The sequence below is a fragment of the Colossoma macropomum genome, unplaced genomic scaffold, assembly GCF_904425465.1.
Source record: "Colossoma macropomum unplaced genomic scaffold, Colossoma_macropomum, whole genome shotgun sequence".
Classification (NCBI taxonomy): Eukaryota; Metazoa; Chordata; class Actinopteri; order Characiformes; family Serrasalmidae; genus Colossoma; species Colossoma macropomum.
The window spans coordinates 28,192,428-28,220,357 of NW_023494793.1; the positions used below are offsets into that span (position 1 = coordinate 28,192,428).

Sequence of the window (27,930 nt, forward strand, 5' to 3'; positions counted from 1 at the left end):
TGTTTAAAACACACATTAACACGCCACCACCACGTCAGTGTCACTGTAGTGCTGAGAATGACCCACCACCCAAATACTGTCCGCTCTGTGGTGGTCCCCTGGGGGTCCTGGCCATTGAGGAACAGGGTAAAAGGGGGCTAACAAAGTATGCAGAGAAACAGATGGACTACAGTCTGTAATTGTAGAACTACAAAGTGCTCCTATATGATAGGTGGAGCTGATAAAATGGACAGTGAATGTAGAAACACGGTGAGTGTATATTTGAAATATTTTTAACACCGGACAAGCAATTTAAACGGAAAAACCACCATCAATATTGTCCCAATCAATACTGGAATGTGTGATTGATGGCACTGACGGCCAATAGGAAACAAACGTTCGCCCCGCCCACTCGTTTCGACACGCCCTCTACTCCATCCTCCAAAGACCTGTAGCTGTGTCAGGGGAACTCAGTAAGCGGAACGGAGAGAACGACGTCATGTTTGCCCTGATTTTATCAGCAGAAACGTGTAAATAAAGATCTGAAATCATGTAAAATGTCTCTGCAGAGAGTTGGCGGGCTCGGGCTCGGGCGCGCGCTGTGGCAGAGCGGCAGCAGGACTCCGCCACTCGCGAGAAAAGACAGAAACTTCTCCAGTAAGCGCCTCGCGCCCTGCGCCGCGTGCAGCGCGGAGCAGAAGTGCAAAGACGGACTGTGCAAAGGCGCCTCTCCGCCCGCAGTGCCGCCAGCCTCGCCTACGGGGTCCAGACACCAAATAGGGGGCAAAGCGCGCAGCGAGGAGTCGCTGAACGTGTCCGGACGCTCCTTCTCATCCACGGCGCTGAAGGTGGAGCGGAAGTCCTACCTGTGGGCTCGGTACAACGAAATGAAGCGGTTGGTTCACGGTACGAGTATTGTGGTTTGGTACTGGTGATGATTAGGCTGCTGCTTCTACAAGTTAAAAGTCCCGCAGTTATGTGTTCACACCCTTCCAAAAATCTATAGTAACGGTGTAGGAAACTAAAAGATTTGTTTAGTGCTTGCTAATACTTTATTACGTATTATACAGCACTGTAATACTCCTCTAGTACTGCCTTCTTAGGGTTACAGTGTTCTTTTAATATCTGTGTAATACATTGTAGTAACTTATACTACTCTGTATTGCTACACTGTAGGTTGGAACATTACCCTCTCACATCTAAAGACAGTGTCATGTTTTTTAGTCACAGACTATGATTTTGCAAAGACTAGGAATCTTGCAGTGTCACTATTTACAAGACTGTAACTAGATTTTTGAGATTATTCCCCATCATGCACCTGGTGGAAATTTACAAGCAGATAAACACTTTTCCTTCCACTCTATAGTGGTACAGATGGGAAGATATGCTGGCTGGGTGTGTAAAGATCTGGGGCTCAGATTAGTTCACTATAGAACTGTATATTCTGGCAGATCATCACCCATAATTTTAATTAACCTGTAAAATGTGCAGTTAAGATTTTAATTTGATATAAAGATTTACACATCAACACAACATGCAGTGATTCAGCATTGTTGATTGGGTGTCATGAACTAAACCATAAAAATCAAACAAACAAACAAAGTAAGAAACCACTGTAACAGAGAACAGAAAAAAAAAAACGTTGTTGATTCTTCAATAATGGCATTCTTAAAGTCCTCTGCACATTTCCTTACGTGTTACAGGCTCAGTGAACCCGAAATATTAATAATATTAATATTAACAGTTTACATTTTAAGTTAATATGATTATTGTATTGAAGTGGAGCAGATTTTCCGTTTTTACAGAGATTTCAGGCACTCACGCATGCTCGCTCTCTCTCTCTCTCTCTCTCTCTCTCTCTCTCTTTCTCTCGCTCCCCCTATCGCGCCTGCGCTCGCCTGCAAGCACTCACGCGCGCCCCTGGCACCTCACTATTTGCATGAGCCAAGACTTAAAACTTACGATAATATTAAACACGGTTGATTTTGTCGCAGCATCAAGACGAGAAAAAGACTGACTTAAGACCGCCATCTTGACCACCTTACACCAAACGATCGAGATGACCGGAGTGCGACGCGACTCTAACAAGACTCTCATGATTTTATTCCGACATGGATATTTGTCTGCGACAGTGAAATCGCTTGAAAAGTCGTTTGGTGTAAGGCCGGCATTAGTAAGACGTGGGAATGAGATAATTAAGTCGTGGCCTCAACTTAGTAAGGTGTTGGAACTAGATCCTAACGCATGGCCACAACTTAGTAAGGTGTGGGAATGAGATAATTAATGCTTGACCACAGCTTAATAAAGCATGATCTTGTTCCCATGCCTTACTAAGTCGTTTCCACAACTTAATTATCTCGTTCCCACGCATTATTGTTATTTATGTGGGATGTCACCAGCAGGGCTCCATAGAAAACGGTCTTGTAAAAATGAATAATGAATTATGAAACTAAGCTGCAAAAACAGCCTACTTTAAATTCATTGCTTTATGATACCACAAAAACACATGCTTTTACATATAAACAGCTGTTAGGAGTTTAGCCCCGCCCATTCAGACTGAAGTTATAAGGAATATTTTAGCCTGGACTGCTTTCTTAATTGAGTGTTCTTGTGGAAATCATGGAGAACTAGAGGTGGACGATATTTCAAAATGTAATATGATATTTAAGGAAGTTTTTCACGATTCATGATGTGTCACAATATTTATTTTTCCTGAAATCTGATTAGAACAGACAACATAGTGCCACATTTTAAAAGTACTGTCAAAAACTATGAATCAATAACTTGTATTCAACATTATTCACACTGTGCTGGAATTAACATTCAGTAAAACAGGGCTAATTATGCTGTCTTTTTGATCAAATATGTAGTTGGGAAGTGATTTTTAAGTATTGATGATATCGATGATATGCTCAGAAAACACACTGTGACATATTCTGATGTAATTTATCATGATAATGATAAATATCATCATATTGCCCAGTTCTATGTAGAACCTCCTTTAGTATTATGGCAGATATTATTCCAGGCTAAGAATCTAGAACACAGTTGTAGCTCTGCGTTCTGTTATGTTTAAAAGTGCAACTAAATTTGCCTCAAAGCTGAAAGAAAAATCTGGACATAAAATTTTCTTTCTACATTAATAGGTAGAGCTGCATAAACAAGCCCTCGAGATGAGCATGATGAAGCATGTTTCTGCTGGGGCTTTGTTTACACCAGTGTTTCTCAATCCAGTCACCCCTGCCAAGTTCAGTGTTTCCCTGCTCCACAGCACTGGTCAGGTCAGGTGAACTCAGAAAGGCCTTTTATTAATATCAGGGATAACATTGCATTATGCAGTGCAGTGCACCTCCAGGACCAGGAGGATAATTCATAAAGCAGAATTTTTCACCAAACTGGATAATTTAAGTTAAAAATAACGACATTCCAATAAGAATGTTACCTACCCCTTCTCCTATTAGACAGGCTTCACTCTGGGCTTAAGTTATCTGGTAAATTGAGAAATCCTGTTTGAAATGATTTTCAGGAGAATATTTCAGAAATCAGGATTAAGTAAAACTGAAGAAGTTAAACCAAAAGTGAAGACTGTCCAATTAGAATGTCCTTTACCTCTTGTACTGTTGGACAGGGCTTGGCTTTGTGTAATCAGAGTTAAAAAAAAGGCTTAACATCTAAAAATAGATCTAACTGAGCACTAACATACCATACACAGCCTTTCAAAGATTACAAAATACGTCACTGCAATTGACCATTTTTACCTTGTTAGTTTATGTCCCTGGTCATATTACGCACGATTTATCAAATCATATCATTTAAAAGATTTTTAAATTTAAAAATAATATTTACAAACAATATAATGTTTCACGTCCTCCTCCCTCCACCCCATCTCTCAAAGAGAGAATCGCTCAGCTAGCTCAGAGACCCTCCCTGATACCATGTTTCACTCAGAAATATGTCACAGTATGTAGGAAAAGTGTGTTATGATTTCTGATTTGTGTTGCCCTTAAAAATATAAGCACATGCGTATAAATGTGCCTGTCCATCAGGCTCTGTTTCTTTCTGTAAGAGAGTAAGAGGATTTGCATATTCTTTATCATCTTATAGCCTGCCTACTAATCACTGCCAGTTTTATTTTATTGAACTTTCAAAATGTGCAATTCACTCCCCAATCTATACAGCCTGTTTTGAAATAATTGGTTTTATCAGGAAAACCAGCAGATTAATATTTATCCCATTAACCCCTGAAGTTGTAAGGAGAGTTTTGGCCTGAACTGCTTTTTGAGGCCCAAGAACATTTACATGTGTCATTCTTGAAAGCACAGTGACAAAAATAGCCTGTTTGATTCTAAGGGTTAAAGAAAGGTTGGAAAGTGGTCTTGTAAAAATGAATACTGCTGCAAAAACAGCCTACTTTAAATTAATTGCTTTACAGTGTCACAAAAACAAACGCATTTACTTGTATCCACCTGTTTACATCAGTCTTAAAGGCAGTAACAAAACAGCCTGATTAATTCTGAGAGATAAAGGGAGGTTGGAAAATGGTGATGTAAAAATTAATTAGGATTGTTTTTGGTACATTAAAATAGACTTATCAGGTGTGTGTATTCTGTTCTTTACTGTCATGTAGTAGTTTGTTATGTGGACATCTTATTTAGTCTATACAGCTCTCTAACAGTGAAGATGGTCATACAACCCAGTAGTTTTCATCCTGTGGCCTGCAGCCCCCCAGTGGGCTATGGTGGTGCTACTAGGGGGCTGTTGCCCATCAGTTTTTTTTTAAAACCATAAACAATTGTTAGAATAGTTATAGCCATTTAGCCAAGCATAATGTTAAATATGACATATACTGTTGTTGAGCTCCAAAAAGAAAAAAAAATCAAACTCTTTGATTGTTCTGGCAAAATGCATACTAGTTATGTTTATATTTTGAGAGCAAGTCAATGTAAACCTTTTGACTTTTCATTTGTGGAACTCATTTATTCAAAAACTGAAGTTTCTACTAAAGCCTTAGTAGACTGATAAATCATTGTGATGATCAGTTATTAATCTCAGTGTTACTGAGCTCTGCTAAAGCCTGAGTAGACTGATAAATCAATGTGATGATCAGTTATTAATCTCAGTGTTACTGAGCTCTGCTGAAGCCTTAGTAGACTGATAAATCAATGTGATGATCAGTTATTAATCTCAGTGTTACTGAGCTCTGCTAAAGCCTGAGTAGACTGATAAATCAATGTGATGATCAGTTATTAATCTCAGTGTTACTGAGCTCTGCTGAAGCCTGAGTAAACTGATAAATCAATGTGATGATCAGTTATTAATCTCAGTGTTACTGAGCTCTGCTAAAGCCTGAGTAAACTGATAAATCAATGTGATGATCAGTTATTAATCTCAGTGTTACTGAGCTCTGCTAAAGCCTGAGTAGCCTTATAAATTAATGTGATGATCAGTTATTAGTGTTCCTGAACATCCAGAACTGAACCAGAGTCTTCTCTGTAGTTAACATGTTCATGAGTGATAAGCTGAGCTTTGGTGTCGTACTGGACTTTTTACATACATGTTATAAACTGAAAATCACATAGTTACCCACTTTATAGTTGAATTAGCAAGGTGTTTTTTATTGGGATATGGCAAAGTGTTGTCATAGGTCATAAAAGGGCAGTAAAATTATGGGAGCAGCAGTGGACTAACACAGGCACTGAGAGCCAAAATAATGTTAAGAGATTTGTAATCATTTTTGTACTCATTTGAATAATTGAATTTTTCATGAAACATCTTAACTGAAGAATTACATGAAGAAAATTGCCAACCAGTAACAGCGAGGATCAGTGTGAATGAAATAAAAAGTAGTCTAATGTATATGTGTTGTAAATCTATTGTAAATGTATTCTGAACATGTTACTTTTTATGTACTGTAATGGAGAACTTTACTGAATACATTTAGGACAGTGTATTCAGATTTTTGCCCAACCGTGCCTAAATATAATATGTATCTAAACTAGGGATGCATTGATACTGATACTGGTGCCGTGTATCCAGCTAATACTGTGCTCGTTTACTCGTACTTCTACTCATAAAAATGAACTGATACCGACATTATAAGTGCTAATATGGTGATTCTTTTTGTAAAATAGGCTGTAGATAGACTGTATATGTCCAAGCCTGGTTTTTACCTTCAGTACACAGTGTTAGCAGCATTGATCAGTTTCTGTTTGCTCAGTATTTGGCACCATGTTATTTTCAATGGAACAGCTTTATTTGAAATTGATCTTGGACCATGATCATGGACGGAGTGTTTTCGTACAGCGTGAGTACATAAATCGTAGGCTTTGTCCATACATGAAGGTCTGTTCAAATGTACGGTCACCAAAGTCACCAAAGAACATGATTTCTAAAATCACACAGTGTATGTTTGGCTTTACAGGACATTCAACTACAACTCAAACAAAATACTTCAGATGTAAAACTCTGCGGTTTAGCCTCGGATGTGATTCCTGCTGTCACTGAGCTACAAAGACTGATGCTGAAAGAGACCAATGAGGATCAAAACTATGAAACATACTTTATTTGCAGCTGTACAGAAGCACTTTTCTGGTGAGGAACAAAACCCACTCTTCACCACAGCCACACTACTTAATCAAAGGCAACTAATGTAGCATAGCTAGCTAATGCATGTCGTTTAAAATCAGCTAGATTGAACTAAGGTACATTGCCTTCATTTATGCTAGCATATGCTAATAATAATAATAATAATTCTAAGGAGGTTACTCAGTATGGTATCGGACATGGTATCGGCAAGTACTAAAAACAGGTCGGGGACCTCTGACGTAAATAATACAAATAACATTTAAAAGTCTTGGAATCATTTTCACCTGACAAAACATACACATATACAAAGTTGCATTATGAGTGAAGCTGAACTTCAGAAACTGCAGTAGCTCCTTGTTATGAACCTCACAGACTCTCTCTATTGTGTAAAGATGCTCAGATGGAGAGAGAGAGAGAGAGAGAGAGAGAGAGAGCCTCCTCAGCCCAGCTGTTTTGCTGACAATCTCTGAGTCACTCACTCACTGTCCCACTTTGCTCTTCTCTTCAATTCCTGGTTCTGGCCCAGAGTCTGGCAACAGATTGGGCAACAGCCGGTGACCCTTTTTAATCTCACTCTGTTTACTGAACCGCTGCTTTTATGATTGCACAGGGAGAACAAATAGAAAGAAAAACACTGAGTCAACACTTCCTTTGAAAACCTTTACAACCGTCGTGTTTTCTTTTACTTCCTACTGTTAAAGTGTGCATGACGTGCTGGCGTGATTGCATGCTTCTGTCACCTTTAAAATTATATTTATAAATCCATTTCCACTGGAGACATGAAGAAAGCATACTTTTTGGCTCCTTTACTGATATTTACCATCTGCCCTGTTACTGTCTACATGTGGTCACTGATCTGATGGAAGACTTTGTTTGAACTGTGCAGAGACGCAGCATAAAATCAGCTTGTATTTACACTGGTGACTACAGTACAGTCCAACTGGACGTGATACTGTTGTTGTTTTCATTCTGTATTTCAGCACATTGGATTTGAAATCATCTGTTGACTGTGAGGTTAAAGTGCAGAATGTTAGTCTTAATTCACTGATATTCAGGTGTATGTTGAATAAACCATGTGCATAACCAGTACCACACCATTCACCATTATGCATGGTTATTTTCAGTTGTTCATTTCCAGTAGTCGAAAAGTAGAAAACATACTGTTGCTGTTTAAAAAATAATTAGATTTTTATTTTTCTACATCATTTGAACACTGCAGCTGCCCTTTAAACTGTGAGAAATTTATTTTCACTAACTTGCATTCAAAGTTAAGAATGCTTTTGCCCTCTCCTATAAAGTTACTACTTTGGAGATACATATGACTTATTTAACAGAAAATTACACAGAAGTCACAACAACTAAGTGTATTACCATAATTGTCAATATTTACTCTGTCCACTCTTTTCTTTATTACAGCTTCCATTCTTTTCAGGAATCTTGCTTTCAGTTTTTCAAAGAAATCTGCATATTTTTCCACACCTCCGAAGTTCAGTCTTAGCAGTTGGTCACATTTTCTGCTTACCATGATCTAAGTAATCCTGAACACATTCAATGATATTGAGGTCTGGACTCTATGGTGGTCAGTCCATTGTTCTGAGAACACCAGTAGTTTCTTTGTTTGATTTACAATTGTCCTTTTTTTTGTCTGTTTCCTCTACAAATCTCCTGAAAAAATCTTCTATTAAATTTCTATTTATTCTCTCCCACTCTGTCCAGACCTGATCCCACCAGGAGTGTGTAACCTGCTCAATTCATCTACCATCTACGCCAATAATGAAGTCAGTCTGTCAGAAGTGGACATCTATGGCTTTGACTATGACTACACGCTTGCCCTCTACTCCAGTGCTCTGGATGCCATGATCTACACCACTGCCCGAGACTTCCTCATCGAACACTTTAAGGTGGAGGACAGCAGTTAAATAATCAGCCCAATACATTTCCACTCAGACATTTGAGTTCGTTTGTCGTGTTAAATATTTTTTAGTTTTGTATACTGCAATAACTTATACTATGTAGATAGAAATAATATAAACAAGATAACGACAGCTATTTTTAGATGTATCCATATTTCAACAAAGATTTTTATTAACTGACAAGACATATACTGTGATTATCTGTTCATTTTCATTATTGGTCCAATGATCTACCACTTTTCAAATATGATTCTGGATATAATTTTTGTTCATAACTTCATTCTTAGTGCTATACTCCTTTCTCAGTACTACTAATTATTTGAAACCTGTGAAATCACACTGGGTTAGCGTATTAGAATTAGAATTTTGTACATTTATTTGCAACTATATTGGTTTTATATTATTAAAAATGTTACACATTTTATAATAGTAGTGTGCATTTTAAAATGGTAACGTTTTTGAAGTTGACAGCTGGTCAAAAAATAAATTTACAGTATACAGTACTGTGCAAAAATCAGAGACACCCACCCCCTTCATTCATTTCACATTCAGTGAAAATATCTATTAATGATTTATGTTACAGAGGTCTTTCAAAGGAGAATAGATATAAGATAATCAGGATAATATTAAACTGGAGTTTTCAAAACTGGTGTACAAAAAATTATTGTAAAATACAGAAAAAACTCCTAACAAACACGTGGAAGCTGGTAGACCACCAAAACTGTTGCCCTGAACATCATTGAATGTGTTTGATATATATATATATATATATATATGTGTATACATCCCAAACACATTCAATGATGTTTAAAATGAATTAAAAATAGTTGTTATTTCTGATATTTCAGTATATAATTTTACCGTTAGTGTTAGTATAGATAGCTCCAGTGTTGGGCCAATTAATCCATTATAAGTTACTAAATACTTGTCAGAAAAATGTAATAGGATTATATTACTTTTTGCTCCCTGGAGAAAGTAATCTCATTACTCATCAATTTACTGCATCCTGGGAGGCAAATTCCTGTCTTTTGCCTTGAGTCTCACAAACATTAAATCTGCCCCTGTTTGGAAGCGTGGAAAAAATCTCTCTTTAAAAACCAAAAAAGCAAGTCTCTTGAACAGAATGAAAGCTGTAATAAAGGCAAAGGAGGGATACACTAAATACTGAAAAAATTGTACAATAATAATATTATATTTGGTTGTTGAGGCTTCTCTGTGATTTTCTGTTCACTATATTTTCAGCTTTTTTCTGCTGCTGAAAAATGAAGAAGTTGAATGGCTGTTTTTGACAAAGTAAATAAATGAATGAACGGTGGTCTCTTACTTTTGCACAGTACTGTATGCTTTGCCTTTTGTCTGTTGTACTTCTTTGTCTGCAGTGATTTCATATCAGTTACCAATTTCTTCTGATTTCTTTCTTGTCTCATAGTATCCACAAGCCATCAGTAAGTATGACTACCTTCCCAACTTCGCAGCACGGGGCCTTCACTACGACATTCAAAAGGTAAACTCATGAACAATGTAAAATTCCTCTAATCTGAGGATAAAAAGAAGATAATGTATGCTCGAGGATGAAATAGGATGGAAACACAAGTACAAAGAGGGAAAATGGCTTCTTGGAAATGTGGCTCTAGAGATTACATTTAGATGGGCAAAAAGTAGTATGTGAGTGTACACACTTTCCCTCTCAGTAAGAAGCTTATATGATTGGAAAAGAAAGCTCCCAAAATGTCCCAGCTTTTTTTTACATAAAGCTGAAACAGGTCAATGTACTATACCACACAGTCAGTACATCAAGAATTAAATGGAACGTGCTTCTGATTACTTTATTCATTCATTCATTCATTCATTCATTCATCATCTAAGCCGTTTATCCTCCTGGGTCGCAGGCGGGTGCTGGATGTACCAGTGTAGGGTCTCTTTTCATTAATCATATTTATTTTAAAGCAGATATTTTTTATGTATTTAGGCAAGAAAGTTAATTTGGTTCAAACAATTGTATGAAGAATTGTATTGAATTAATTGTGCTAAATATCTACTTATCAGACTTTTATAGCAGCTGGTACAGCTAGCCCCTCTGACTGGTAGAATTAATCCCCGTCTGTGGGGGAAGTTGTAATGTTTGCACTCTTGCCCTTTTCCGCTTTACTGTTCATAAACAGCAGGTGCTAGAAACAGAGTTTATGTTTTCATTTGTAGCATGTGGAGATTAAAAAATGTTAATTTTGTTCAAACACTTTGAAAATTATTTAGCAAAAGCCAAAATGTGAACAATCAGGTCCTGTTCTCCCTAATCATTTTCAAAAGGCAAAAGGTGAAAGATATTACATTCTTTGTATCTCCTTTGTTTCCTTTAATGTCACCAAGAATGCCTTAGTTAGCCCAGATATGTAATTTGTTAGGCAACACACCCTGAAAAATGCTTAAAATTTGATTTGTCTCAAAATGTGATTTGAAACACTTCATGTGCGTAGAATTTACTGCACTTCCAAACTATATGATGAGCGTAAGCAAATAAAAGCAAATATAGGTTTAATTTCTATTATTATTACTTTTTAATTTAGCTTTTTTGTTATTCATTTTTATGGGTTTACATTTGTATTTTGTGATATTATAGGCACTGAACTCCTAATATTTTGTCTTTTATGTCTCATACATTATAAGTCCAAAAGTCTATAGACACCTACTCATTCAGTGTTTCTTCTAAAAGCAAGAGTATTAATAGGTAGTTTGTTCCACAAATAGAATTGTGTTCTCTGGGGTGAGGGTCCTTTGGGATGAGTCAGATTCCACAGCTCCAGAGACCATTGCTGGGAACTCTGTACCCCTCTGGTTGATGCTTTGGCGTTGGGCATGTTGACCTTATATGTGGCTACTCCAGAGCTTCCTATTCTGTTAGCAGTACTTTCCTAGGGAGATTATACAAGCTATGTGAGTGAATTCACTAATTAGAAGAGGTTTCTGGATGACTTCTGTGTATTATATGCAGGATTTTGATTTGTTTATTTTATTAACAATGTGTTCAGTTCTAAAGGATAAAAAGAGCTTGGAAAATTGCAATGTAAAAAGAAATGACTGGTTTTGGGACATAACAAATGTTATAAATGGCCACATACATGTTATAAATGGACCTCAGGGAGAAACATATATTACAGTAAAAATGTAGGCTATGGGCCTTTTACCCAACGTGTGGCTTAATGTTTTGCAATTATATTCTTACTGTGATATTTTTATTACTATAAAAAATAATATTATTAATAACAAAAAAAATATTATTATTATTAGTAGTAGTAATAGTAGTAGTGGTAGTAATACCAGTAGAAGCAGCAGTAATACTAGTAGCAGCATTAGTGGTCAGGGGAACGTTTAATCAAAAATGTAGGACACGTTGGTACTGGGTTAGTTTGTGTTAAAACAAGCAAAGAAAAGCCACCTCCATGAGTAACGTGCAAGAGTGTTAAATTGAAGTCAGAGTCTTCGTTGTTTCCACAGGGGCTTCTAATGAAGATAGATGCCTTCCATTACATTCAGCTGGGTACAGTGTATAGGTGAGTGCTGTTCCTCTGTGTTTGTAGCAGTGGCATAAGCAGATATAAATATTTGGGTCGGCCTATGAAAAAGTGGAAAATAATATTTCCAAATGCACTATGTCCCGCAGTATCATAACATTAGGTTATAGCCTAATGCTGACAGCAGTGCAGTCATCACCCTACCTACTCCAGTGCTTCCACCCCTATGGTACTACAAAACAATAGCAAGACTGTGTATACATCAACCAGAACTCTGTATTCACATAAACACAAGCAACAGTGCAACACCTTTCACTATAAAGCATGTGTCCACATTTTACAGGGACAACTTTTGCCCAGTAAAGACAGTTGAGGTAAAATCAGATAACTGAAATGCACAAAGATGAGGAAAAACTACACAGCAAAGTTAAAAAACCTAAATATAATCATCCTAGGCTACAACCCAGTCTCAAATGGTGCCCTAAGCCCTGCGGCCCTCCTCAAAGTCCACTTTGGTGATGTCAGCAATATGCAAGAAACTTCGAGGGTGATCTACAGTGCTTACAGGCATAATGGCACTTTATGATAAGCCAAATTAATAAGAAAACATATTTTTACTCACCTGTATCTCAAGGACTTTTGAGTAATTGGCTGCTGAGTTTACAATGTTGCAGTCCTCGCCAAAGGCTGCAACAAAGGTGCATAGAGTGTGCTAGTAAGACCTATTGGTCTAATGATGCGATAATAAACATGTGAAGGCTTGAGGCAATGGTGGATGGTATCATTTGCAAAGCAGTGATTGGTAGGCTGTGAAAATTAGACAGTTTCTGGGATTGGTTAATTAGACCTTACACATTCAGGAATGATGTGGAGAGCACAATGATTTCGTAGTGGCCATAGTACAATGACAGCACTCACCGAAAACAAATCAAATTGCATTATGTTAAAACAGCAGCTTAATACATATTCTTTCTCCATTTGATTGGGTGGGCCTGTGATCAGTCTGGGTAGGCTTACCCTTGGCTTCAACCCTGCTTTGTAATGTACATCCTGCAAATTAGTTTTGCATTGTACTTCACCATAAAATCATTACTGCAGGGGTTTAAATCCAGTGCCGGATGAAGAAGTGCTCAGGCTGTATGATGGAACGCACCACGTGCCCCTGAACCAAGTCAGTGGTTTCTATGGGAAGGTCAGTAATTGCTGTAGTATTTAGCGTTATCCATCCAGTTCAATGTCCATTGAAAAATTAATTTTAAGAAGTGTGACTGTGGTATGAGTCTGATCTCAAGCATAAAAGAATGTATTTAAAAAAAGTTCTCAACCTTGAAGTAACTTAACTTTTCTGCAATTCTGCAACTTTTTTTGCAGCAGCAGTAGTAAAGCCAGACATTGAATTACTGCCAGCATATTTTATCTGGATTTCCAAACTTCCAAACTCTGCAAAAGGCTCTCCTTGGCTTTGCATGCAAGCAGCATTTTGGAAACAGGAATTTGATTTAGGATTAGATTCAAATTGACCAATGACTGGTTTGCAGTTGATTACATGGGCTTAGTGTCAGGTTTTATCAAGTCAGACGATGTTATTTTGTAGGAAAATTGTGGAGGTGTCCCACTACTAATCCAGCAGATTGTTTGACGCTATGTCCTGTGTTCAGATTCTTTCCACTCTTATGAAAGTGCCCCCCTAACGTGACATCCTCTCTAACCTTTTCCTGTTTTTGTAGTCTGCGTCCCTGCCTGCAGGGAGACAGGATAATTATTTTTGGTGTATTTTGAGTCTATTAAATTGGATTTCATCTCTGCCAGTGGTGGAAACAGGGGGGAGGTCAAAGGAGGTCAAGTAAAGCCCGAATGAAATTCTAAAGAAATTCAAAATCCTGACCAGTGGCCGGTTGGTTGGATTACTCTTATGTCATTGTTGTGGTTGCACTTTGGTTGTGTAATTACAGTGTATCATCAAATAAAGGATAAAGTTTATGTAACTGAACTGAAAAAGATCAAAGACTGAGGTCACAGTCTTGATACAGATTTTGATGGTTGAGATGATTGAGTTGGTGAATCTATGATGAGATCTTGTTTATTTTGATAAGCATTTTGGAATCAACAGATCAATATGTGTCTTTAGGGTCCGAATGTTAAGCAGTTCATGGATGTCTTCTCTCTACCTGAGATGACTCTTCTGGCGGTTGCTAACGACTACTTCATCTCCAATGACATCGAGTACGACCCTGTGCACTTGTATAAAGATGTCTCGGTAAGTGTGGACAGAAACTTTCACTAAACATAGTGGCGTCTCACCCCCAGAGCTTAATTCTTGCAGTGAAGACCCAACATCAAGTCTATAGTGATCCAGTCCAGTTACACGCGTGCCATGGCACTGCTTGTCAACACTGCTGTCACAACATAGTTTATGAGCACTGTTGTTACTGCGTAGCTTATGAACATTGTAGCCACATCACAGCTCATGAACACTGTTGCCATTGCATAGTTCATGAAAACTGTAGCTACGTCACAATTTATGAACACTATTGCTACCGCATAGCTTATGAACACTGTAGCCACAGAACAGTTTATGAACACTATTACAGCTGCATAGTTTTACTGCCATGCCATAGCTTACGAAAGCTGTTGCCACTGCACAGCTTATGAACCTTGTTGCCCTTTCATAGCTCATTTCCACAGCACACCTTATGAACTCTGTGTTGCCACGACACAACTTACAAACACTGATGCCATGGCACTGCTTATGAATACTGTTGCCATGGCACTGCTAACAAACACTGTTGCCATGACACAGCTTATGAACACTGATGTCATGGCACTGCTTATAAACACTGTTGCCATTGCACTGCTAACGAACACGATTGCCATTGCACAGCTTATGAACATTGGGCCTCTTTCGCCAATATCTTCCTAGGTTTTTTCCTAATTTTGTTCTAGAAAAGGGTCCTAATAAAAAGTCTGCGTCAGATTCATGACACGTTCTTAAACCACAGAGCTGTTCGCACCTTTGTGCTCTTGAGTGTGTGTAGATTCTGTTCTTACCTAAGAATAAATCCTAAGTAACAAAACGTTGGTGAATGTCAGAATCTTCGTGAAAATTGCGTAAGTGGGTTTTAAGAAGAAATTTCTTCTTAAGAACAGTTGGTAAATGAGGCCCACTGTTGCCATTGCACAGCTTATAAACATGGTTACCACTGCACAGCTTATGAACACGGTTGCCACACTATAAAAAACAATTCGATGTTTTAAAATAAAAAATGTGTAATATGGCTGCCTTAATGTTTTTTAGTTCACCGAAATAATAAGTTAACAGAATGTAAATCCCAAATTGTTGTTCTTTTAACTTGCTAGAAGAACTCAACTTTTTAAGGCAACTCGGTCACTTTTTAAGTTAAAACATCGAAACCTTTTTTCACAGTCCATAGCCAAGTCGTGGCCATGCAACCTTAACAAGAACAGCCAGATTGGAATATGTTTTTTTTTCTGACTCCATCATTGAGTGTTAACATGGCAGCAGCGTCTAATTTGAAGTGAGTGCCGGTAACCGTTGTAAAAGCAACCATCTAACCTTTTGTCACCTTCATCTTGCTCTAAAAATGAATAGTTGAGAGCTGTTCACATTAATGACAGATACATGTCACCCACATGAACATGAACCATCAAGATCTGGTATAAGCAAAAAATCTCAATTAAACAATGAGGCTTGTAATGTGGACACAGCAAGGGCACAAATTCTACGTTGCTCATGTACTTTTGTTCCCTGAGGTCCTCTTATGATGTTTATGTGGGTTTATTTGCCAAAAACAGTTGTAATTAACTTTTGCATGACCTTTTACAAACAGCTCTTTAGTCCTTAGAATAAACCAGGCCATTTTTGCTACACTTACATGCTACATCAAACTCTTTTATTTCAAATAAGAGAAGTATTATAGGCCCTTAACATTTGATATGCAGTTGATATCAACAGGGAAGGATGAATTAGTTCCTCTCTCTTGTCCATCTACATTGGTGCTGACCAATTCTAAACAGAGATGGGCAGTCAGTGCAATGATTCAGTGTTTTAACTTAAAAAAGTTTTGCGTTCTGTTAACTTATTAAGGTGTGTTCGGACTACGCAGGTTTGGTTCAATTAAAAGGAACACTGTTGCGATTGCTCTGTTAGTGTAGTTTGTTAGTGCAAGTCAAAACACTGCCATCCAAACTCTGGTCCACACCAAATAAGTGGACCGAGACCCCCCCTCAGCATGTCAGTCTTGGTTCGCATCAAAAAAAAACTCTGGTACAAAGATATTATTGTATAAAATACCTAACAAAATCATTATAAACAACATACAATTAAGGAGAAAGAAGGAAAAAAACACACAGTAGGAGCTACATGTACATCCTAGATACATTCATACACACACATGCAGATAAACAATTTGCCATCAAACATAAACTTTCCTAGTGGGACTAATTTATGAACGAGAAGCACATGTTAAAAATAGAAAATATTGCAAGTCCCCTAGCACTTTTTCCAAGCTATATCCTGGAGCCCAGAAATGAGTTTTTGGGCTTTCTCGTTGCCCAAATGGTCCAAATAAGGGGTCCATATTTTAAAAAATAAATATGGCTTGCTTTTCAGGGCTAAAGAGAACGCCTCCAGCGGAATAATGCTTGTTACTGATTGCTGCCACTGAATTACATTAGGTGCTTTGTCAGTAATCCAAAGACATAAAATACATTTTCTGGCACAATACAAAAGAATATGCAACAAATGTATACCTGGAAAATCATTGAGCCCTAACACACAAATCTTAGTCCCCTAAATTAAGAGAACATTTGAATATTTTCTCAATCAACTTAATAACCTCAAACCAAAACTTCGGTGTATGTGGACAACCCCACAAATGAAATAAAGATCCAACTGCTGTATGACATTTATTACAGAATTTGGACAAGTTTGGATTCATCTTGTGTCTAGATTCTGGGGTAATAAAGAGCCGATGCAGTATTTTAAATTCCCTCTCCCAACCTGAGTGTCTTGCTACAACATGACTGGGTTGTCCACATATATTTCTCCAGTCAGCCAAATCAATTGTTGAACCAAAATCTTCTTCTGGTGGGGTTCATTTGAAGTATAAATGCATGACAGACCAAAGACATCTAAACAGACCGAAGACAGAATGAACCGCCGTCCTCTCTGCAGAACTTCTTTAGTATGTGGAAAAGAGTTTCTGATGCTGTTTTAAACATGCATGTGATGTATCATCTCTCCAAAAGCTCTGAATTGGTAACTACAGAACGAGCAGTTTCAGTTTCAAAATGAGGCTGAAGCATGTTTTAAGCCATTGTAATATACTCAATGTGGAGTTATGGAATAACTGAAATTTGGGGGGAGAACCATAGTCTGACGCTCTGCCTCCTTCCAGTCTAACACTTTATAAATGCCTCCTGTTTCCCATGATAAAGTTTTTGCCGTCCCCACCACGACTCCGTCCTCTCCCTGTCCCTCTGTCCCATGTCAGTCCTACCACAGTTCTGCCTTCTAGAAGCTGCCAAAAAAACTCCAGCTCAAGTTGTCAGAATTCTCTCCCATTGAAGGCACGGTCCAAACAATTTGACTACAAACAAATTATATTATATTATTAAGGCTCCAAGGTTTCTCCATTTTGTAAAAGCAGTAAGCCACTGGGTGTGAGACACAGATTTCACCCTGCTTTGCGTCATGCAAAAACATGGTAATATAGGGAGTTTCACGGCTTTTTGCTCTAATATCACAAGACAGATATAACACGACATAAAACCAATGAGCCCAGATAGAAAAGAAAATAGCATGATTCACAAAGTTGATGGACAGTTGTACATCATCAGTTGTGACCTTTTACTTTTGATTTTATGTTGAATATGTCAGTGTGAACGCTAAGCAAACCAGAACCAAAATGCAAAAAAAATGTATAATTTTATGCTTTGATCTGCACCAAGGGAACCAAACTATGCAGCCCTAATTGAAGTTCAGTGAACTCAAAATATTAGGGTAGACAGGTTCCGTACTTTGTTAAGTTAGAACATTGAATAGTTTTTGTTCGGTGTAAGTGCATTCACACGCTCTACATCATCATGTGAGCAGCAGACCAAAAATATATATTGTATATTGGAGGAAGCACATGCTAATGTTCACACTTTAAGGGCCTGTTTATGCCTTGCTTTAAAATGTATTTTGGGTAATTTGAGTAATCATGTTCGGATTGCATTTGACCGCCTGAAAAGCCAGGTGTAAACACTCCCAAGACATGTGAGCGGATTACAAATGGATCACTAAAACCATATTCAGAGGTGGTCAGAGACGGATCTTCACCACATTTAACATTAGTGTAAAATGGAATGTGTTTTTGTTATTTGTATACAATAGCAGATATGCGTCTGCTGAATGCAGACTAGCAGGTGGGAGAATAAACAATAAAATAACTTGCACTCTGGGCCAATGAAAGTGTCCAGTCCAAGCTTGTTGACTTCTATAGTAACAAGGAAAAAAAATAACAAAAGTGTAACAGAAATGACATACGTGCTAATGTGTTCTTTACACTGGAAAAGTACAATCAGATCTTATCTGGTTAACACATTTTAGTTAATAGTGCAAATGGAATCTGGCCAAAGTTTATCCAGATATGATTCAGACATGAAACGCATGTTAATACAAGGTGTAAACAGAATCTAAAATTGTTTGGTGTTGTACAGTATGGGAGAGTGAGACAGTGGACAAGCACTGGTAGAAACACTGAAGAGAAACGTATTGGGCAAAAATCTAAAAACAAACAAGTGTAACTCCTGCCAGTCTGACACATCTACCAGTGCCTGGGCTTGTCAGAAAGAGATGGTCAAAAGGCAACACATAAAGTAGACTTGAACATTAGAAGTTAATGTGGGCTTCCAGGGGTTTTGTAGACGTAATGTATTAAATGCTTACTTCGGTTGCACTTGATTACTGGTTAGAGTATTTATGTGACATTCAATCTGTCCTAGGACTCTGACTCTCTTGGTCTGGATCAGTTAGAATTGTCCATAGCTTTTCATTTCGATTTGTGGGATTTGGCAAGGGATTCGACCAGCCTTTGTACCATTTTCTAAGTGGTGAGTTCCCCTCCTGTCACTCACCATGCAGGCGGGCTCCAGTTTCTGTGCTTTGGATATTGAGTGTTCTATCACCATCAGGGGTCATTTCGTAAGTGCAAGTGTTTTACGCTGTGCAGGTTTACATTTCCCTGTTCTCGAGCAAGGAGACAGGGGTGTCTTGCAGATGCACTTGAAACAAAGGCTTTTTCTCATTACACTGTGGTGGTAAAGAGATCCCTGAGCTCAGCATGACTGTTCTCTGGTTACACTGATGCTTCATGGTCCACAGAGAGCGGATCTGCTTTTCTCCATTAGGGAAACTGAGGTGTTATCTCTGCACTGTGTGGAATTGGACTTCGGCAGAGTTCGCTTGTAGCTCCATGAAAGAAAATTCAATGAAACATGCAGTATTTGCTTCAGTTTTCACAAATGCTGAAGTGAAGAACTCACAAAAGCCAGGTCTCAACACTCTAGTTTGTATCCATGAACCATATACAGTTCTGTGTAAAGGTCGGAAACCACTGTCTCATTTGTTTAATTTTCAGTCAATAACTGCCATTAACTACAAGTTATTCATTTTTCAGTGTCAGAAAAAGCAAGAAACATATATTTTAACAGTACATCACACAAAAGCCTCTAACACTGTCAAATCAGATATTTAATTTGTCCGCTCTTTACCTTTGTGCACTCCACTGGGGCTTCAACTCTTCCATCCTTCCTATGTCAAAACCAGCTGTATGCAGATTTCTTTCTCGTATGCCTTTGAAATGGCTAAAGGAGATATTTCTGTAGAGATTACATATAAGGTAATGCATTTGCATGAGGAAGGGGCAACAAAGATGAAAAAGAAAGTAAAGTGAAAACGTTTACAAAAAATGATGAAAAGATACAGAGAAAATTAGACTTTTAACAACCTTGGAAGACCTGGTAGACCAACAAAACTGTCCCCATCAGTACTTAAAACTTTCATCTTTGAGAGAGAGGAGAAAATCAAGCTCCACTCTTACTTCATATCTGAAAAAATCCACAGGTGTTTCTGTCCATCCTTCCACTGTACTTCCACATTACTGAGAAAAGGACATAGACAAAAATAAGTACATTTTCACCAGAATAGTATGATGTAGATTAAGGTTTTATGGACTGAACTTTGGAGGTGCTGGAAAATATCCCTACTTATTTCTTTAAAGAACTGAAAGTGAGTCTCCTGAAAAGTATGGAAGCTGTAATGAAGGCAAAGTGTGGACACACTAAATACTGAAATAGTTGTTGAGGCTTCAGTGTAATCTTCTACTAAGTATGTTTCTGCTTTTTACTTGATGCTGAAAATAAAAAAAATGAAAGTGTGCTCTCTGACTTTTGCACAGCACTGTAAATTGTTAGAAATGACATGCAGCTAGTTTTCAGTGAGATCTGAGAGAAAACAAAGAAAACATTACAGGCTATTTAAATTGTTATCTGTGAATTATGATATTTGCCTGTGTCGGATTCTTGGGAAGGAATTAGGTAAACATAAAAGCTTACTGTAGTAAACAAGTAAGCAACAGTAAACAAGCAAGCTGGAGCCCTGATTAGGCCGTGGGATTGTAGCAGCCTGTTCAGCTTGAAGAGGAATTCCAGAGTAACATGAAGTTCCAACTGGTTTTTGGCCAAATTACTGATTTCACAAAACATTAACTCCTTTCAAAAGAATTTCCCATGCTTTACCGCTGAGAGAGGCGGCCTTCTGAGAGGGTGTGTTTTGGTTTGCTTGGTACACTTGCTTAGTTGTTATGTATTTTGCCATCGTAACAATTAGACAGTGTGTAAAATTGTATTCCTATCTATATCTATTGATTGTTATTGTTGCGTCTTCATGTAAATTAATTCATTTGTATTTCTAATTATATTCAGCCCACTTCTCTGAAGGGGTGGGAAAAAACAGGATTTTTTTCTTTTTTTCTCAGGAGGCTATTGGCATGGTGCACATTAAAGGCTACATGTACAAGTGGATCATGGAGGATCTGGGTAAGGTTTGTCTTTAGCTAACTGACAAAAGTTTTACCTGCTAATACTATGCCTGAATCTACACGCCCGAGATACATGCCAGTTTAGGGTTGTTTTTGACAGCTTATCTGCCATTCTCATGCGTAGACCTCAATGTTTTTGGAATCTTCATAGTGTGAGATCTATTAGGTAGACAATGGAAAATGCTGTCCGCAGGATTCAACTCCATGGGTGACTGGTTTTCACTTGGGTTTTATTTCACAAGAAAAGCTCTTAGAGATTATAGGATTTGGCCTGCTCTTCTGAGGTATTTTTTCATCCTGTTGCCCACTTCACGATAATTTTTCTGTACCCTTTCATTAAATCAGTCCTTTATCCAGTAACATTAATGTGGCTACACAGGAGTAGTTCTGACCAAAGACTTCATTCATTATTAAAAATGTTGGCATTTTTTTGATGAAATATGCCTTTGTTGTCATATTTGTTCATTATGTTGTATTGTTGCTATGTTGTTTTTTTCTTCCAGAAAAATATATTCTCAGAGGAGAGGAGACATACGCAGTGCTACATCGACTAGTTAGTCATGGGAAGAAGCTGTTCCTCATCACAAACAGCCCTTTCAGCTTTGTGTGAGTAGGACTGGAATGTTCCTGCTCTCTGGCCTCTGATGTGAAGATTTAAACTTTTAAACTGAAAAATATGCGTGGAAGCCAAACAGGCTTACATTATAACTGTGTATAAATGTGGTCTGTCTTAATTTATGCATTGGTAGACTTATTAGGGATAAGACATGTTCTTTTGACTGAAAACCGTGATTAAATGTTCAAAAAAAAAAAAGAAAACAAAATCAAGGATCAGAATACCAGTTCTGTGATTGGATTAGCCACGTTCTAAGTCACTGTAAAATCCTTGATACACTCACACTTATGAGCTTGCATAAAATCTGAATTCTGCAGTGCACCAAGATATTTAAACATGTTCCTTGTATGGCCTGATAGCCCAAAACCATGTAATTATACCCTGCACAAGAACCCGATTTTGTTTTAACTGGGGGGCTGATATGTATTTTCAGATAGAAACGGTAGATAGAGCTCAGGTTGAAAAACACTGGAATATTCCAGTCATGAGATCAAGTTGAAATCCCTTGTTTTGAGTGTATGATTGTAGCATAAGTGCTTTGCTTTGAGGAATGAAGTGAAAATATAATATAATTCTGCCTCCTGATGTCTTGATGTCTTGTTGTCAGTGACAAAGGGATGAGATACATGGTAGGCAAAGACTGGAGAGATTTCTTCAATGTCATCATCGTGCAAGCAGACAAGCCCCATTTCTTCAATGACTGTGCCAAGTAAGTTCCCTCTGCGCACAAGTAATGATCTGAGAAGAGCACTGTGTCTCGTTTTAAGATGTTTTGAGATATTTTTTGGTGTACCACAAGCAACATAAGCAGTATTCTGTTCTATTCTAATATTACACTATCAATTTGAATAAAGTTCAGGGTTGAACGCCTGTAACTATATTCTCTCATTCATCTTTCAATAGACCATTTAGACGTTTGGACAGCAAAGGGGACCTGCAGTGGGATAAGATCAGTAATTTAGACAAGGGTCAAGTCTATAAACAGGTTTGACTATTATAGCCTCATTCATTCTGCATCATATTTGGCTTTCCTTTTTCCTACTGATTGTACAGTGGCCTCCATTTTCCATGCTTTAGTGTTCATCATCACACAGTAAGGTTTATATGTGCGTTACAGGGGAACCTCTTTGACTTCCTCCGACTAACAGGCTGGAGAGGGTCCAAGGTGCTGTACTTTGGAGACCATCTCTACAGCGACCTAGCGGTAATGTTCCAAAAAGAAGCACCTCATACTCAAGTGAAATTTCTTTTGGACTGCACAAGTTAGAAGAACATCATTAGGCTGCATGATATATCTTCCTAATGGATACACAAGCATGTGTAAAGCGGACGCCCCAGAAAAAACCCTAAATTCTGCCATTCAACACCTAACACTACTTAAAGCAAAGAAAAATGTATCTTTAGCCATTTCACCTGAACCCAACCCTAGACATCACTATATCATTCCCTTATATCAAAAAAAAGAAATCGACTAATTAGGACGTAGGTTAAAAACATTATCATCAATTGTTAAGCGTGTCTTAATTATTGTATAATTATCTGACTGCAGTTTTCTCAACTGATCATGATTATTTTCCACAGATGTTAGCTTTCACAATTGTTTACGTCACAACAATCGTCACAATGGTGGAAATTGGGTGTGTTTTCAAGAAAAGCAGAAAACGCACTTATTGCGACAAGAAAAAATTCTGACTGGTGCTGAAGCAGCAGTGAGCAATGCTTGTTTATTTGAGCTTGGGCTGTCTATCACTTGACAGCGAAGAAGCAAGATAGCTGATCGTCCATGTTGCTCACCTTAGGCTTGTACTTTAATGGCTGCAAACAGTGAGAAAAAAAGCCAATTAAATTGTTATTTGCCGTTATTTATATGGCAATTCGTTGTCAGCTAAAATGTCATGATCGTGACAGGCCTACTACTACACACAATGGCAGCATGCAGCAGCTTGTATGCATAGCATGGTGTCCAGTTAGGAGCTCCCTCATTTAAGAATGCCTCAGGGGCTCAACAAAAGCAGAGACTATACCTACAATTAGGAGCTTCCATTGGTTTTACATACCTTTCTACAGGGACAAACCCCTCTCCTCTATTGAAACACATCCTTGTAAACAGATTGGCCGACTACTGATGCTGTTTTTATAGCCTTTAAACATAAGGGACTGTGGTATAACTACTGCAGGATGAAGGGGAATCGCACTGGGGCCCATGTAAACATTTAGGTTAACTTTAGATGCTAGTAAGTGGAGTGGCTTGCCAGAGAACTTATTTGAGACATGATAGCAATAAACAAACCACTTATATTAATGTTTCTAATTAGTTGTCATTTTATTAAAAATCCATACATTTTTTTGCACCAGGGCCCATAAGATGCCACTGATAAAGGACATCATATACTGGCAGCATAGTGGTGCCTCTGGTGGTCTGGGTTTCCCATTCTGCCCTGGCAGTACCCAGAGGTGACATGCTGAAATTGCACTGAAGTCTTGCTTTTAGATAGACTTTGCCTGTCTAAAAGCAAGATTGGATCCAGCAGTGAAGAAACTGAAGCCATTATTCTGTGCAGGACCTGATGCTGCGTCATGGCTGGCGCACAGGAGCCATCGTTCCTGAGCTGGAGCTGGAGACGAAAGTAGTGAACACGGAGCAGTACGCTCAGAGTCTCACCTGGCTGCAGGCCCTCACTGGACTGCTGGAACGCATGCAAGTGAGGACAACATAGGCGGACAACTTAGGCTTAACTTTTGACTTGAGCGATAATTCAGCCAGAAATTACATTCACACAGTTTTTCCCTTTTGGCATGTATTAATATCAAAGTGTGCTTCTTTAGTTTTGCCTACATGGACATGTAGCTGCCAAGTATTGGAATCAGTTTGCACAACGTGTTGGTTTTAGCTTTAATTGCTTGTGAGCTACATTAGCCTTGACGGCCTACTGAGGTAGCAAACGTCAGACAGCAAACATGTCTTGGCTAACTGACTATTATTGAGGTATGGAGAAAGTATATATTTGATGTTTGGCCAAAACATCACCTTTAGTCTAGGGTTGGGAGCCAAAAGTGCAACATCAAACCATTTTTTAAAAAGGGAATCTTTTTATGGAAGTGTAGGTGACACAGTATCTTACATGGTTGCATATATTTCTTCTCTTGCTTGTTTAGATGTATCGAGATCCTGACTCCAGAGCTGTGCTGCAGGAATGGCTGAAAGAGCGAGAAGAACTACGGTTGGTGCAGCCAAGTTATTAAGTGGTTATACTTTTTTTACAGCTCACATGGTGGATCAAATTCATACAGTTGTCACCAAAGTTATTCAAATTTATGTTATACAATTCGTCATAAAGAAACAGTTTTGCACAGGGCTCAGTTACATATTTTAAAGCACATTTTTATTACCACCAGAAAGTGGTAACAAAACACTTACTAGAACAACATTGGTAAACATTACTTTTTTCCATCTTGAGCTCAAATTAAGCAGCGTGCTAGTAATATAGAAGTGCTGTTATTGTGAAGTTGAAACATTTAGGAGGAACGTCAGCTGCAGCTGCCACTGAGTGCTGAAGTGCATAGTGTTTAAAATCATCTCAATACCATGTACCAAAAAGCCTCTGGGAGAATTACAGAATCATAAGCACAACTGTTTTTCGGGATCTTTATGAATTGGGTTTGCATGGCTGAGCCACACAAAATGCAATGCAATGAATCACTCTTCGCCATCTTGTGTCTGACAGACAAAATCTAGATTTGACACATGCAGGAGGACGCTGCTTGCCCAAATGCATGTTGCCAACTGTAAAGTTTGGCGGAGGAGGAATAATGATCTGGGGTTGTTTTTTTTTATTAGGGCCGGGCTGCATAATTTCTATAAATAGGAACATGCATGTTTCAGCATGACAATTCCCTTGAGGTTCAAAAATAAATGGTTTGTTAAGTGTGAAAGAACTTGACTGCCCAGACTTCAGCCCCATCCAATACTTTTGAATTGACCTGGGATGCCAGCTGCAAGCTAGACCTTATCACCCAACAATGGTGCTTAATCGCACTAATGCTTTGAGGCTGAATGGAAGCGAATTCTCAGACATGTTCCAAAAATTTGCATAAAGCCTTCTCAAGAGAGTAGAGGAACCCACACCATGCAAACCCAATGTTTTGAAATGAGATGTTCAGCAAGCAAGTATAAAGTTGATGTTTGAATGTCCATATATTATTGGCCTTTGTGGTGTGGCTTCATGGCATGCGCCCATCCCCCGGGCCCCACTGACGGCCCAGAGAGCCAGCAGGAAGGCAGGGCAGGAACTCCGGTGAGGACGGCAGGAAGAGGAAAACCGTGAAGGGGTGGGGACGGCGCAGGAATCCTTTACACCACAGAAGGACGCGAGTGACGGTGGGAGGAGGACGTCAGCCGCCAGAGAGGGACACAAAGAAACACAAAGGCGGGATTCGAGTCTCGAACTCCGCTGCCCAGACCCTGCCTCCTGGTCCGCAGCAAGGCCGGGGGACGGGCGCATGCCATAGTCTTTTTTTAACCTCTTAAACTGCAGTAGTCTAAACGTGGGTCTTGCTTTCTTCATGTCTTTATCTCCTTCTCCCAGCGCCAGGATCAAGAACCTGTTCAACCCGCAGTTCGGCAGCATCTTCCGCACATACCACAACCCCACCTACTTCTCTCGCCGCCTCTGCCGCTTCTCCGACCTCTACATGGCCTCCATCAGCTGTCTGCTGAACTATGACCTCTCCTACACCTTCTACCCTCGCCGCACGCCCCTGCAGCACGAAGCCCCACTTTGGATGGACCAGCTCTGCACGGGCTGCATGAAGACCCCCTTTCTGGAGGAGATGGCCCACATCCGCTAATGGAGGTTTTACCCGATATTCGTTCCACTAGTTTGTTTAGAGTTTGCACTGCATTATGTACAATTTATGAGACATTGAGGTATTATGAATGTTCTGAGGGACCTGGGAAAAAACTGGAGAAATTGTTCATTTTCATTTACACGTGAAAGGTTATGTATCTAGAGACTGGTATCTAGTTAACTTGTAGTTTGTTCTGTGCATTATCAGAGCTCACTCTCTTACAGTACTTTCAACAGTATGGTACTAATGTTTCCTTTCAGCTTCATGGCTTGATGAGGTTAAATAATCAGCAACAGGCTAAAAAGTTCAACTTTTTGTTCACTCTTGAAAAAATGGTGCCACTATAGGTTCTCTGAGTGATGCCATTGATGAACCGCTTTTGATTGCCTAGAGAGCTGTTTGAAAAAGAGAACTATGAATGTGACGCACCATTTGAAGGTGAAAAGAACCTTCACATAATGTAAAAATTCTATTCTCTGGTAAAGGTTCCTGTACATTATGTGAAAGAAAGGTTCTCACTTACATATTTTATTTACAAAAGAGGTTCTCCAAGTAACCATCAATTAAAACATTTTTAGGGAAGCAAATGATTCTTGTGTGGTATCGCGTAAAGAACCCTTTTATTTTCAAGAGTGTTCTGGAAACAGCCCATGGCACAAATATCCAAATGAAAGAAATCTAAACAGACATAGCCAAAGCATATATATACTATACACCCAAAAAGTATGTGGACACCCCTCCTAAATTATTAAGTTCAGGTGTTTTAGCCACCCATTTCTAACAGGTTCTAATCAAGCATATAGCCATGCAATGTCCATAGACAGACATTGGCAGTAGAATGGGCCGTACTGAAGAGCTCAGTGATGTGGCACTGTCACAGGATACTGAACGCCTTTGGGATGAATTGGAACATTTGTGAGCCAGGCCTTTTTTGTCCAACATAAGAGCCTGACCTCACAAATGCTTTTTTGACTGAGTGGGCACAGATTCCCACAGACACACTCCAAAATGTTGTTTTTAAGCCTTCTCGGACTTCCTAGAAGAGTGGAGACAGTTACAGCTGCAAGGGGTTTTGGAAGGGATATAACACCACAAGCATAGATAGGTGTGAGGTGTCTATGTCCTTATAGTACACATACATACACACACACACACACACACACACATATAATCACTGCTGTCAGAACAAAACCTTGTATCTCCAATGGTAACTTTACAGGAGAAGGAAAAAACATACTTCACTTTTAATGTAAGTCAATGTAACCAGACTTTTTCCAAGTAATTTTGGGGCCATTTTTCTTGTTCCTTTCATTATGAAATTTACACACAATGTATATATATACACACATATATATATATATATATATATATATATA

The 27,930-nt window shown here is 38.6% G+C and overlaps 1 protein-coding gene across 2 annotated transcripts; it reads left to right on the top strand.

Moving 5' to 3' along the window:
- The first annotated feature begins 536 nt into the window (after positions 1 to 536).
- Positions 537 to 27,869, top strand: LOC118813626 (5'-nucleotidase domain-containing protein 2-like). 2 transcript variants are annotated; one of them, XM_036579064.1, is made up of 14 exons: positions 537 to 885; positions 8,281 to 8,465; positions 9,907 to 9,981; positions 11,970 to 12,025; positions 13,085 to 13,178; positions 14,115 to 14,243; positions 21,028 to 21,088; positions 21,594 to 21,696; positions 22,314 to 22,415; positions 22,610 to 22,691; positions 22,824 to 22,910; positions 24,268 to 24,408; positions 24,863 to 24,927; positions 26,293 to 27,869. In XM_036579064.1, exons 1-14 carry the CDS (start codon positions 537 to 539, stop codon positions 26,552 to 26,554), a joined length of 1,791 nt encoding a protein of 596 aa, XP_036434957.1. In that variant the 3' UTR covers positions 26,555 to 27,869. The 2 variants fall into 2 exon arrangements, with proteins under 2 accessions (XP_036434957.1, XP_036434958.1); XM_036579065.1 differs by lacking the exon at positions 537 to 885 and adding an exon at positions 5,744 to 6,570 and having other exon boundaries at positions 26,293 to 26,554.
- Positions 27,870 to 27,930: the final 61 nt, after the last annotated feature.

Bases quoted from the DNA above. Each gene is read 5' to 3' on its own strand.
- LOC118813626 (XM_036579064.1), top strand. From the start codon at position 537: ATGTCTCTGCAGAGAGTTGGCGGGCTCGGGCTCGGGCGCGCGCTGTGG. The intron at 12,026-13,084 runs GTGAGTGCTGTT...TCATTACTGCAG, and splicing joins CAGCTGGGTACAGTGTATAG to GGGTTTAAATCCAGTGCCGG. The intron at 22,692-22,823 runs GTTTGACTATTA...TGTGCGTTACAG, and splicing joins AGGGTCAAGTCTATAAACAG to GGGAACCTCTTTGACTTCCT.